The following is a 14,167-nucleotide window of genomic DNA, read 5'->3' as shown; positions in this document are numbered from 1 at the left end:
TTATTTTCTAAAGATTTTATTTATTCATTTTAGAGAAAGGAGAGAACTAGAAGGGGGGAGGAGCAGGAAGTGCCTCAACTCCCATATGTGCCTTGACCAGGCAAGCCCAGGGTTTTGAACCAGTGACCTCAGCGTTCCAGGTCAACACTTTAGCCACTCACTGCACCACCATAGGTCGGGCCCTTCCCCTATTTAAAAATAAATAAATAAAAATATTTTTTATACCAAAAATTTAAATTAAAAAAAAAATAAGAGACTGAATTTGAAAAAGTCAAGGGGATCTCCAGAAAACTGCTGCTAGGAGCTTCAAGAGAGAAGAAAAAAAGAGATAAAATTTTATAGCTCTCTCCTAAACCCTGCAGCAAGCACAGCACACTGTGTTCGCTCCATGAAACGTTTGCAGAATTGAGACGCCTGGTGGTTCATTCAAAGCTCAAACCATTGGCGTGCTCCCTTCGGCTGCCCAGAGCAGCCCCCTGCACCAGTCCCCAGGACTGAGCCGAAGTGTCTCACACCATTTCCCCACCCCACCCTAAAGCGAGCTATGATGCTATAATTCTGTCTGTGAACCGAGCATCTATAGATGTATATACTAAGTAACCTCATCCAGAAAAAAAAAAAAAAGAGGATCACTAATAGCAAGCATTAGCAAACGAATTCTATACACATAGTATCTTAGAATGATCACAAGAATTCATTTCCATCCAGTATTTTAAAAACTAAACTCATACAAGAAAACTTACGTCAACTGCTTTGTTGCGGGCTCGCCTTTAGTATTTGCATATTGTGGCTAATCCCCGGCCACTGTCCCACCTCCGTAAGTAAAAGGGGAGCCGGCAACTCAAGTCTCTTCTGTGATTGTGGAGTGTGTTAAAATGACGGCCCTCTCACAATATGCACGTCATCAAACTTTCAGCTGGTGGAACTGAAAGCAATTTAGCAGAACTTGTGTCTACCCTTATGAGGAGTGGCATTTACCCCAAGGGGACACCACCAGCTGGTGGTGTTTCTTCAATGCCATCTTGAATTCCACAGCATGGAGGGAACATGGAAGAGGGCAATAAATTAATATTTTTAAAAGATTTTATTTATTCATTTTAGAGAGGAAGAAAAAGGAAGAGACAGAGAGAGAGATGAGGGGGGAGGAGCAGGAAGCATCAGCTCCCATATGTGCCTTGACCAAGCAAGCCCAGGGTTTTGAACTGGCGACCTCAGTGTTCCAGGTCAACGCTTGATCCACTGCGCCACCACGGGTCAGGCAACAATAAATTAATTTTACCAAGTACATAACAGACAAGGCCAGTGGCTCCCCTAATGAGTTCAAACTCCGCCTTCAACAATGAAAAGATCATAATTGTTTGTAGTAAAAATGGAAGCAAGTTGTGGCTGTGTGCACTGTCCCGGGAATAAATTGCCCTGCCTCCTGCAGAGCCATGCGAATTTGATGAATTGTCCTTGAAGGGAATGTTATCAAAGCCCCCACTTAATCACATGTCTGAGCCTCCATGTGAGCATGTCAACAAATGTCTAGGTATCGAGGTGTTGGGACACCCATCACTTCCCCCCGAGTCTGTCTTCCTTGGTACCAAATCCTGGGAAAATAACCGCAGGGCTCCGTTTTCTCAGATGAACTCATAGTGGTTGAATTTATCATTGCACACCTGTTAAAACTACACGCCCACCAAATTTTAATTAGCCCATCTTAGTAATAAAATAATAATAATAATTCTTTAGGTTCTTTGCAGTTACAACGTGCTACGTTCCAAGTACAACATTCTTTCTAGTGCTTGAACTCACGGTACACCTGTTAGAACGACCCATCAATCAAAACACCCCATCTTAATAATAAAATTAACACCTACATATTTATGGGTTGTGGCAATGCACCTTCCTGATTGAGGGCTTAACTGAATGCGCTGTGTACATGCAGAGCTGTGGCTGGAGTGTGTTCAATGTTGGCTCCAAGCTCCAGTCGGTAGAATTGTCCCAACTACGCTCCTCTTCTGACAATCACAGAAGGGGGGGAGGAAGGGGGCTTATGACCATCTGGCTTAACTGCCTTATTCATAACTCAGGACACTATGGATGGACACATCCTATGACTTGCCCGAGGCATGTTGCTTGCCAGGGGTCCGAGTTGGCCCCAGGCTATTTATGTTGTCCCAGACTTCTCCCACCCCGGGGGCCCTGGCTGTCCTTGACTTCACCTCTGGAGGGTTTGCTTTGCTATGACCTGGAGGCGTTTGAGCAAGTCCAGTTCTGAAAAGATGCAGAGCTCAGGCACCACTTTGTGTAAGAAAGGACTTCCCTTGCAGGAGAAGTTTCTGTTACAGCACGGGGCACAATGATGGTTGAGAGATGCCCGTCTGGGTCTGCCGGGCAAGCTGTCGCCGGGTACTTTGTGGCGTCCACCTGCTTCCAGGTCAGGGCTCAGGGTGCCCCCATGCTGAGCACTGGCTCTCTCTCACACACACATTCAGAGGCAGAAACCAAAGGCATTCTCAGAGCCCTTGATGCTCAGATGTGGAGGTACAGATGCCACCCCATGTGCCAAGCGGGCAGGACCGTGCCGTGCTTGCCACCGCGGCTTTCCTGGAGGACACGTTAAATAACTGTGGCTTTTTCATGCGTACTTGACTCTATCTAAACTGATTGACACCTCGGGGATGCGGGGGGGGGTCTTCTTTACCCTGACACACAATTTTTCTCGCTCTTGAAGAAGGTTTCAGTTGTACCCCCAGTATTCTCCAGTTAAGGCTGAAAATTCAACTCATCATATTTACACCATAAAAAATTTTTTAAAAAATCCATCCTGCCTGGTTTTTAATTGCAAATTCTCCTCAAGGGACCAGTTCTGCAGGGCGGGAGGCAGCCCTGGGCCGACTCCTGGACAAGCAAGTGCAGTCAATTATGGTAATGAAATGTCAATAAATATAAAAATTTCATACCGCCTGCTCCGGGTGATGGGCACACGGGCGCTCGCCTCCCAGACAAATTTGCTGCTTCTGCAATATTAAACGCACCTGAAAGGGTACGTGTGCCCGGGAGCTCGCCGGTGGAAAAGGACAGACTGCCAGGTACCAAGTGGGCTCCCCGATCGGTGCCTGAAAGCCACACCCTCCCTCATCCTAGTGTCAATGAAATGTTCCATGTCTCCATGGGTAATCCGAGATGGGTGCATGGCCACACCATGTTTTGTTTTTTCTCACGAAAAAGGAAATAATCCTTTTTGTTGGTTTGTTTTCTCAATCGAGAGATTATTCTTCTGATAAATAAGACCATGGCCATCTTGAGAGAGAGAGAGAGAGAGAGAGAGAGAGAGAGATGTATTCATAATCACACGAAAGTAGTTGTAGCCTTTTGGGGCACAGCATGCTAGAGAACAGTCCCAACAGGATCCTTTCGTCCCCTGCCACCACCCCGTCATGACCGATGAGGACTTTGAAAGATAGTCTCTTGATAAAATAAAACTAGAAAATTATCTCTGCCCTCACATTCCCATGTCCTCGTTAACACTGCTGTGGGCACACAGAATGCTGTGCTAAACTCACTTTTCAGGGATAGTGAAATTTTTGTGACTGTCGTCATGAGAATTAAATTCTTCATCTTATGTGGTAACGCCATTTCACAATAGAGAAAAGGTCTATATATGATATATCATATATCTAAAGTATTCAGGTAAATACCAATAAAATTTAGTCAAAAACTGTTCCCTACAGAGCAATCAAAGTAGTGAAACTTATCAGAATGAGGACAGTTATGTTTTATAAGAACAGAACTGTGTCTCCAGCTACGTTCCTGTTGTGAATCACCTCTGTCATCAGCCAGGCAGCCGGAGCAGTCTCAGGTGGACCCCGTGTTCCTGAGCGTGCTGGTCACGAGCCCTGTGATTCTGTGTTACAGGTGGATTATTCCATCATCGCCTCGCAAGCGGGGGCCACCCTCAACAACCTCATGAGCCATGCCCAGGAGTTGGTGACCAAGCTCCGAGCGCTACAGTTCGACCAGCGGGAGTTCGTGTGTCTGAAATTCTTGGTGCTCTTTAGTTTAGGTAAGGAATCCTTTTTCTCATTCCACAATCAACCAGGGGGTGGGGGGGAGGGTGACTGCGCGTTGGCCACGCTCCGCATGTCTTCGCGTTCGTGCATGTTTTCTTATTCTACTGAGATTGTGCCCTTCTTTCCAAATCATCACCTCTTCCAACGCGAAGGTGTATGTGTACGTATGCATTATATCTGTGCGTTTGCATGGTTCGTAGCCCTCCCGTAAACAGTTTGAGGTGTGGAAGAGGTGTGATTAGACTGAAGTCCTAGATTTTCTCCCTTAACGGACCTAAGGAGCAGGCAGTGCTGATATGACAGGAATGTTTCACAGAGGCAGTTTAGGGATATAGATAGACAGTATCAAATTTTATCCACCTTCCCACCATCGACGACCTCTGTGTGTTTCTGGCTTTGGTTTGCTACCTACCACCACATTTCTTCTTTATAATACGAACAGTAATTAAGGACTGGCTCCTTAAAATCTCCGTGGGGATTAACTGTAAGGTATTCACAACCAGGGGCACTACCGTGCGCGTGTAAAAAATGGCAGTTGTCAAGGGGAAAGGCTTTTCCTTGAGGGACAGCTTGGGAGAAGAAAGATAAGCAAAGCGAGACAGATGAGCTAAACCAAGGTCCTCGGTGCATCAGCGGAGAGAGATCACCCGGCTTGCAATAAAAAGGGGATTAAGGAGATAGATTTTCATTGGCTTCAAAGGAGCAGTTGTTTTGGGAGTTTTTTTGTTTTGGGGTTTTTTTTTTGCCTGTGCCATAACTTGATTTCTGTATTTTGTTGGCTTAATAAAGCCAACTTAAATAAACTTTTTTGCCAAGTCCATGTATTACTTATTGGCAGGGCAGCTGAGGAAGGCAACTTCCCTTGAATGAAGAGGAGGAGGAAATAAAATAAAAAAGAAAGAAAATGCAGAAATCAGATTGACCAACATATGTTTTTTCTTTAGCCTTTGGTTATAAGATAGCTGTGAATTCATCGCCAGAGAAATAAAATAAAACAAAAAAGGCAAAGCAAAACAGATGTGTGTGCCCTCCAAACCGGGGCCACTTTGGTTTGGAAATGCGTCTTGACAACCCCGCACAACTGTTGCTAATAAAGGGAGAGTTTGAAGTAATACAGCCAGAGTTCATTTTTTGCATACCGTCAACATTTTGTGAGTGGAAAAGGACATTTTTATATTTTGGGGTGGGAGCGAGAAAAAAAATGTGATTAAATACAGCGAGGAGAAATGTTACTGAAAATTTGAAAAGACAACAGAATTTTGTAGATGGAGCGTTCAAAGGTTGGCAATGCCAAGGCCAGGTCCTGTGTGGATTCTGTAGGAACCACAAGAAATAGTAGAGTTCTCACCAAGTAGGGTCTCTGTCTTGTAACCAGGAGGACCCTGGCGTGTAGTCCCTCTGGCTGTAAACCACACAGATTATTCTGGGTTAGGGCAACAGGGCTCCTCTGCTGTCTTCTCAGCTCGTGCACTTGATCAGTAATTAAACGAAAAACGTGGTAATGTACGGGTAAGAAGTGCTAGAGCGTCTCCATGATAAAATATTTAAAGAGAGTTGTCTCACATCAGTGGTACTTTAAATGAGCGGAATCGCTGGGTTACAGTGGAAGAAGGTCGAGAGGAACTATGGGCCTCGTTCAGATTCCATCACTTTTATCTTTCCCTCATCATCACAAGTATTATATTCTCTGTCAATATGGTGGAAGGGGGACAGGGGCTCAGAAGAGCTTTCAACCTTTCCTGAGCATTTAGGTTATGTGACCTACCATATACCCAGGCTGTTTAATGAAGGTTGACAATTTCAGCAATCTAAGCGCCCATGAGTAACTACCTTGAATGTCCCTTAAAACTGTGCCTAGTTGTTGTGGTTTTGTTGGGGGGGGGGGGCGTTATTCAGTTAGAGGAGGGGAGGCAGAGAGACTGGCTCCTGCATGCACCCCAACTGGAATCCACCTGGCAAGCCCACTAGGGGTCAATGCTCTGCCCATCTGGGGGGTGTTGCTCCATTGCTCAGCAACCAAGCTCTTCTTAGCACCTGAGGTGGAGGCCATGGAGCCATCCTCAGCACCCGGGCCAACTCACTTCAATTGAGCCATGGCTGTGGGAAGGGAAGAGAGAAAGAGAGAGAGAAAAATGAGGGGAGGGATGGAGAAGCAGATGGATGCTTCTCCTGTGTGCTATGACTGGGAATTGAACTCTGGACATTCACATGCCAGGCCAATGCTCTACCACTGAGCCAACCAGCCAGGGCTGTTGTTTAAAGAAGAAAGAAAAACATGACTTTCTAATCAGAGGTAAATAGTCTTTGGCCCAGAGTTTATTTTTAAAGAAGCAGGAAAAAACATGATAGTTTCTAATGTATGAATAAAAGACTCCCCCCCCCAACCCATAGAAATGATAAATGGTCTATCATTCGGGGGCAACTTGGCTGAAATACATGGATGATTCTCCGCTAGGTACCCAGGTGAGTCCCCAAGGGCCTGCTTCATCTGGGATGGGGATGAAATCATATCAGTGCTACCTCAAAAGCTGAGCCCAAGTCCAAAGCCAGGACCTACCATCCTGAATGTTCCTAGGCCTTGCATCCCCTGAGTCTGGAACCCAATGTGTTGTGACCCCAGCCTGGCCTAAGGCCCTCCGATACTGGAGGGAGATAGGGCTTTGGTTGACTGATCAGAGGCTGGGGGGTAGAGAGGGGGCTACACTGTGTCCCCTTGGTGAGGGTTGAAACCATGGTTTCCAGACAGATGTGCCGAGGGAAAGCAAGGCTTGAGCCCGCACAGGTGCAGCATGCTCAGCCACAAGCACAACTGGTGGGGAGCACAATGGTGAGCATGCAAGATGAGTCAGGGACTCTTAGGAGACCTGCCAGCCGGAGGGAAGCAGCAGCCCCTGGAGACGTGGGTGAAGGAAGTCACCAAGGCCACCCTTGCTGGTTATCGGGCACTCGGTGGGCAGTCAGGGGCTTTAGCAGTATTCCTGAAACAGGAGCAGGAGATACAGGTCGACTCTGGGAGTGATGTGGACAGTGGGCTGGAGAGAGACCAGGCTTGTTCAGAGGGGATTTAACACCCACACCCGGGAACGGGAGCAGAGGAGGGACACGAACATCATAGGAGGCAAACCACATGATATGATGGAGCATTTTTTTTTCTACTGATTTGGGAGAGGGGTATGTGGAGAGAGACAGAAAGAGAGAAGCATCAACCAGCTGTTCCACTTTGTTGTTCCATTTAGTTGTGCACTCACTGGCTGCCCTGACCTGGGATCGAATCTGCAACCTCGGTGCACTGGGTCGACATTCTATCCACTGAGCCACCCGGCCAGGGCCCTCATAACTTGTTTGCATCTGTTTGCTTTTATGTCTGTATGGAATCTGGGTTTCCAGGCTTCAGGGAACTTGTAGAAAGCATTTGCCTCATGGCCTCGGCACCTCTGTTTCTAAGGAATCCCTCTTTAGGGATGCTTGTTGCTTCTTAGGTTTGGCATTTGCCTCCTAATTGTGATCCACAATTGTGATCCCTCATTCCTTGTCTGTCTAACAGAGGTAAATGCCCTCCCCACAGCTTTTACCTGAAGTGCGTTTGGCTTCCTGGTTCCCTGCAAAGTCAGACAAGCAAAGCAGATGACACCCCTGGGGGAGGGGGGGAGCTCTTCTTCCTCGTAGCATCCAGTCTCCATTCTTGCCTTCTTGCACGTGATGTTCTGATTTAGAAAAACACTCACCGCACGCCCTCACAGTCTGCGCCTCGCTGGGAGGACCCCGGCAGCGGGGCACATCAGCATTTCCCTGGCCCCGTAAGTCATCGCCGGGACGTTGGGAAGCATTGATTAGCATTCAGGTGATGCCCCCCCCCCCCCCCGCTCAATATTTACACCACTCAGAGTTGGCAGAAACAAATGATGGTACATAAAGCTGATGCTTGTCTTAATTACATGCGCTATAATAGGTGTTGTGTGAGGGCTTTTTTTCCTTGGCTGTGAGCAAAGCAGTTGAGCAAGGGCCAGAGATCACTCACTTTGGAGGTTCTAAGTTTGAACCTAATCAATATGTGTTCACCGCCGCAGAAGACGGGGTGGTCATTTTTTTATCTGTGGGCACAGGATGGTAATTGCCTGGAGAGCATTTGTTTGGGCATATCTCTGAGTAGCTTGGGCCTAGAGATATTCATTTTTGTTTGTGTTTTTTTAGGGGTTCTTACTAATGTTTTTATTTTGCTAACTACAGCTATTTAGGGAAAGGCATTTTCAGAGACAAATGGGTCTGGCGAATGGGGAAGTAGCCCAGCCAGACACGCTGCGGTCAACGTGTCTCCTCCCACTTGAAGAGCGGCTCAGAGCTCAGTTCTGTCTCAGCCCTGACCCTCGGGGTCGCTGGTTAGCCTGGTCAGCCGCCATCCTGCACACAAGTTCATTTGGTGGCCTTGGGTCTGTCCTAGAAGGGAGCTAGTGCACCCATGACTCACGGTCAAGTCCTCTGGGAAACCCTCTCTCTGGTTGGCTGATAAAACCCAGTCCGGTCATAGGCTCTGGTTCAGGGTTCAATTCCAAATAGGCCAACTTGAGCCAGGCACTAAGAGCAAACAGGAAAGTCAGAGGCCCTCTGTCCTCCTGAAAGATTAAATTCCACCAAATGGATGGAATGGGTAACCGTGTGTGAAACCATTGTACCGGGCAGCGTAAGAACGGGCAACGCAGTCTTTCCAATGAGACGGAAACCCCTATTAGATTCAGAATGGCCCTTTGGACCCTGGGGTCACAGTTCCAAAAAAAAGGCACCATGCACCAAACAAAGCATCCAAAATGCGATATGCTACTGCCGTCTACAAACGCCTGGTCTCTCTCCAGCGGGCCAGTGTGTGTTCCACCCAGGTGAGTGGCATCAGTCCTATTTTGTGAGTGAAAACACCTTTTTTCAACCCTCACATCACATAAATCTAAGAGCTGTCGGGGGTGTGAGAAGAGTTGGGGAGTACGTATGGGGTCACCTCCAAGGGCCTCAGCAGTTGTCTCTGAGGCCCATACCCTGAGCTTCCCGGGTTTTTAACAGAAACTCTGACCTCAGCGCTGAAGAGACAGCACATCCCAGAACTGCACCTCAGAAAAGGACCTGACATGTTGCCCAAGTCCAGCGCCCTCTCGTCTCTGGATAAGGAAATTGAGCCTTGCAGAGCAGGGTGACCGGTCCATGGTCATGCAGAGTTGGGGTCTGCGCTGCTGAAATTTTTGGAGCCCAGCCAGAAGGATGAGTGCCCGGGCATGGGTTTCCTGTCATCCCTGAGAAGACTCCCTCTGCATTATTTTCCAAATGAGATCTAGGTATTTCTCTGCCGTCCTCTTAAATGGAATCTAAAAATGCACCTCGGTGAGGAAGGCCTCTCTCCCCACAGCCACGCACATGATGACTCACCCACCTTCCCCGGGGGGAGGAGGGGAACACGGAGCTCTGTGCTGCTCACGGAGGTCAGGGTGACCCGAGCGACAACACTGACCTCCACTTGGACAATGGTGCCTCATCTCTCATGGGGAATGACCACACTCTGATGGCATACGACTCTGTTCTGTCTTGGTAACAAGGTTTCTACGGACCGAAAGCCCACCAGGAAGCATCCTTTCTCTCTACTATTTGTCCTAAGAGAAAATACTGATTTTATTAGTATAACAACCAGCTACAGAAGACTCTTTGGTAAGGTTTTTTTTTCTTTCTTTTCTTGCCTTTTCTTTTTCTTTTTTCATGAACGCAACATTTCAGGTTATAGTCATTTTCCAGAATGTGACCAGATTCACAGACAGTGTCTGACCTGCCTGGCAGCCAAGAGTGTGTTCCCAGCCAGGCTTTGTGATTCCGGCCCCAGGGCGGTCATCAACTATCCCTCACAGGATGGGCACCCTGTGACCTGGATCTGAATACCACAGAGAGGAAGGAGGGAAGAGGGGGGCCTTCCTAACTAGTTCCCTCTCCCAGGGGCGGGATGGCCGCATGGCAAAGGCTGTGGGCTTGAACTCAGACCCATGAGTTGCTGGCATCCTTGGGTAATTTAGATCACCTGTCTCCCCACCAGTGAAACTGGGATGACAACAGTCAACCCTGTACATGGCTGGGGAGGCCTCTGCCCAATAGTCATTACGGAGAACTTAGCACCTGGCACATGGTCCCGATAAATTACTGGCATTGAAATCATCTGTCTTTACGTCAGCAAAAGTCATGTACATGAAGGAGCTTCATAAAATGAGTCTTCTTGACTATCATCTCTAGTGTACAGATTATATGGGGGGAAAAATCATAATAAAAGGTCTTCCTCCCGTCAGCAATGACTGCCGTACCTATTCAATGCCAAACAACAGTTGAAAATCTTTGATCTATTCACCCAAGACACCATTCCAATGGCCTTGGGCATTTGGAACTATGTCAGAGGAAGCCAACGCAACTCACTTCCCTTCTATTTCATCTGCCACAAGTTCCCCCAAAATCAAACCAAAGCCAAATAATAAACAGCCCTCTTCTGAGGCTGGTGAATCCTCTGATGTCAATGTCCTAACAAAGTGGGCTGGCACGCGCCTCCCAGACAATGCTCATGCCAGGCAATGCTTCAACCTTTCCCCTCCACCTTTCTAAAACTGTAAATGCTCAATAGTTCACTTTACAAAAGAAGTTGTAAATTCTTCTTTCAGACGTAGGAATTTACAGTCTCTACACCTAATGCCCAAATAGAAATGATCGCTCTATCCATAGAAGATGGAGGCATTCACTTGGAGAATGCCAATGCCTTTTGGAACTAAAATTTAGGATAATGTGTTCCTTCCAAGGGAACTGTCGAAATTGGAGGACCAGATCCTTTTAGAGAAATTAGCTTTATTCTTTAACAATTTTTTTATTATTATTATTCAGTGAGAGGCAGGGAAGCAGAGAGACAGACTCCCACATGTGCCCCAATCAGGATCCACCCAGTAAGCTTTCTACTGACCATGTTCTGCCCATCTGGGGCATTGCTCTATTGCTCGGCAACCAAGCCATCCCAGCACCTGAGGCAGAGACCATGGAGCCATCCTCAGCACCTGGGGCCAACTTGCTCGAACCATTTTGAACCATGGCTGTGGTGGGGGTAGGGGGGGCAGTGGGATGGGTGGAGAATCAGATGCTCACTTCTCCTGTATGCCCTGACTAGGAATCAAACCCAGGACTTCCACATGCTGGGCTGACGCTCTACTGCTAAGCCAGCTGGCCAGGGCCTTTGACAAATTTTAAACAAAATATGAGACTGCCTTAGTAATTGTTATGAATGGTACTATATAATAATAATAGTAATAATAATAATAATAATAATAATAATAATATTGGCAGATTCTCCACTCCTCATACTGCTGGCTTCAAACTTAGGGGACTACGGGGAACAGAGAGTCAAACCCGGGCTTGTGCCTCTTTGTAAATGGTTTTCCTAGTTCAAAGATGTGGGACTGAGGAGTTCAAAGTCCTGGATTCTTCCGCCTAGAAGCAGGTCCCAGCGGCCCGGGAGACACAGCAGGTGTCAGCGATCTCCCAGGCTGGGGAACGTGCACAAGGGTTTCTGCCTCACAGGTGTTACTGGGAAGGTCATCCTTCGCATCTCAGCTCAAGGTGACTGGTCCACCTTTCCAGACAGACCACACTGCCTTCTCTGAATTCCTGCTGCTTCCTAAGAAATCTCCATTTATTGCGTTATTCTATACCTGCTGGGTACATCCTGCAACCGTGGTCCTAGCTCCTGGTAACGCACCGGAATATAGTTCTCATTGAAAACAATACTTCCTTAACCCACATGTCTAATATCATAGCTACCTCTTGCTGTCTTCTCTGAGCAGAGCACCCAGCACGGGTCATTTCTAATCCCCATAGCAAACCCCAGAGCAAGTGTTGTCGCTAGCCATTCCTGTTTCTACCCAGCCCTGAGAACAGAGTCAGATAACCAGCTGGGAAGGGGGAGAACAGGGATTTGCACACGTCACACTGGAGTCCAGCTTCTCTGCACCACCTGCTGCTAACAAGACAGTCACGTATGGTGAGGACACCCAACCTGACTTGACCCGTCAGGAATCTGATCCTGATAGATCAGATTCTGATAAGTATTCTTGAAAGCACCCCCTGTCACAACTAGCCATGCCCTTCACCAATACCTGCTCCAGGCTGCCCAGCAGGATTACATCTTGGGCTGCTTCCCTTCACTCATTTCAGGAGCGGGGCCAGCAGGTTCTAGCTGCAAAGCCAGAGTGGCTGCCGCAGTGACAGGGTGTCTGTCTATTGTGTCGACCTTGCAGGTTTTATGCAGATTTGCTTACTGACAGGAAGGAGCGTCTGGTGTCCAAACCCCTGCCTTCTTACGATCCTTTATTGGGAACAGAATCGGATGACTTATCGAAGAGTCATAGCGCAGGTTGTTCACAGAGCGTCCCTTTCCTGAGAGGGCTATCTTCAAGCTCGGGGCATGGGACCGAGCCGAGTGAGGGAGAGTTAGAGATGAAACTTAAACGATGATGTTTTCAAGTATGTATTTTTCTGGATACCAAAATAAAAGTTTCTTCATCCAGTCGGCCGTATGTTCCTGATACTCCCAGTCAGGATCGAGTTTTAGTGATGGGCCATTTCTTTTAAAATTGGGGAAAAAAATAAAGAGTTATTGTTGTTACTGCTGGCCAAGAAATTAGAGGACAAATTGGATAACCACATGTGCTGGCATTGGTCCAGGACAGCCCATATCCAAAGGGTTCAGGGTGCCTGGATACTGTAACAGTATCGTTTCTAATTATAACTTCAAGGAACTTCCTCTCTCCAAGAGGTAACTGCAGAAGCCCATTTCTTATCTTACAAAAAAATAAGGCTTCTAGAATTAAAAACATCTTCACCGACCCTGATCATGCCAGATCCAGAGAGCTGGTCACCATTTTCACTGACCCCTCGTGTTTCGTTACGTAACATGCCCCTCAGTATAGCGGTTCATCCTCCAAGCTGATGGGCAGCTATCACAGACCATGCTGAGGGAGCATCTTTCTGCAGGCCTCCCTGTGCACAGACGGCTGGGCCGCCCTAGAAACTGTCAGGTTGCTCTCCCAGCAGCTGTACCGCATGGCATGCCTGGAACATGGTATCTGGGAGAGACCGTTTCTCCGTATCGTCGGCACTGGGGCCGCATCTCTGTCACTGCTCTGTCCTAATTCACACTCTGCTGACAAGCAAGATTCGGAATCATTTTATGTTTCTCTGAAGCACCGGTTCATGTCCTTTGCCCATTGGAATCTATATGGATCTGAAGGTCCCTCTTCCTTAGATAAGATTAGATCAGATCAGATCAGATTAGATTAGATTAGATTAGATTGGCTTTTCTTTTTTTGCCTTCTTTATCTTTCACAGAAATAGCCTTCTTTACCAATATCTCCCTAGATGGTTTTAAGGCTTTATTTATTGATTTTAGAGAGAGAGGGAGAGAGACAGAGAAGAAGAGAGATCATAGTTGCTTACTTTACTTGTTCATTGATTGCTCCTCGTATATGCCTTGACTGGGCAAGCTGGAGGTTTCAAACCAGCGACCTCAGCATTTCAGGTCGGCACTCTACCCACTGCGCCATCACAAGTCAGGCCCTCCCCTACCTTAAAAGTCAGAAAATTCCTTCTCCTTTAGCATTTTTTCCAAATGTGTTCAAGCCTTGCTTTCCTATGTAGGTCTTCAATGTGCCCAGAACTACTTTGGGGATGAGGCCGAGGTCTCATTGCCCTCGCCGGGAGTCAGGTGTCCTGATCACTGAGCAGCTCATCTTTGTCACGATTTGGATCATGAACTGTTGTGTGAGGGTCGTCTTCTAGACTTTCTGTCTGATTCCACTGGTGTGGAACTTGCTGTATGGGCTTGCTGTAACTCCACAAAGATTATCGCAGCGATAATCACATACTTTTTAAAAGATTTCATTTATTCAGTTTAGAGAGAGAGGAAAGAGAGAGAGAGAGAGAGAGAGAGAGAGAGAGAGAGAGAAGGAGGTAGCAGTAAGCATCTACTTCTAGTAGTAGTTTCTTCTCATATGTGCCTTGACCCGGCAAGCCCAGGACCTCAAATCTGCAACCTCAGTGTTCCAGGCCAACGCCAT

General features: G+C 47.3%; 1 protein-coding gene across 5 annotated transcripts in view; it reads left to right on the top strand.

The window, feature by feature from the left end:
- Nucleotides 1-14,167, top strand: part of NR5A2 (nuclear receptor subfamily 5 group A member 2) — a 98,917-nt gene that overhangs the window by 63,184 nt on the left and 21,566 nt on the right. For all 5 annotated transcript variants that reach the window (XM_066379873.1, XM_066379868.1, XM_066379871.1 and 2 more), the window contains one exon: nt 3,904-4,051. In XM_066379873.1, the coding sequence (XP_066235970.1) occupies nt 3,904-4,051 (148 nt within the window). The remainder of the gene's footprint in view (nt 1-3,903; nt 4,052-14,167) is intronic.

The sequence above is a fragment of the Saccopteryx leptura genome, chromosome 1 (genome assembly GCF_036850995.1).
Source record: "Saccopteryx leptura isolate mSacLep1 chromosome 1, mSacLep1_pri_phased_curated, whole genome shotgun sequence".
Taxonomy (NCBI): domain Eukaryota; kingdom Metazoa; phylum Chordata; class Mammalia; order Chiroptera; family Emballonuridae; genus Saccopteryx; species Saccopteryx leptura.
The sequence above is the reverse complement of the archived record's forward strand: the minus strand, read 5'-3'. Positions and strand labels throughout refer to the sequence as shown.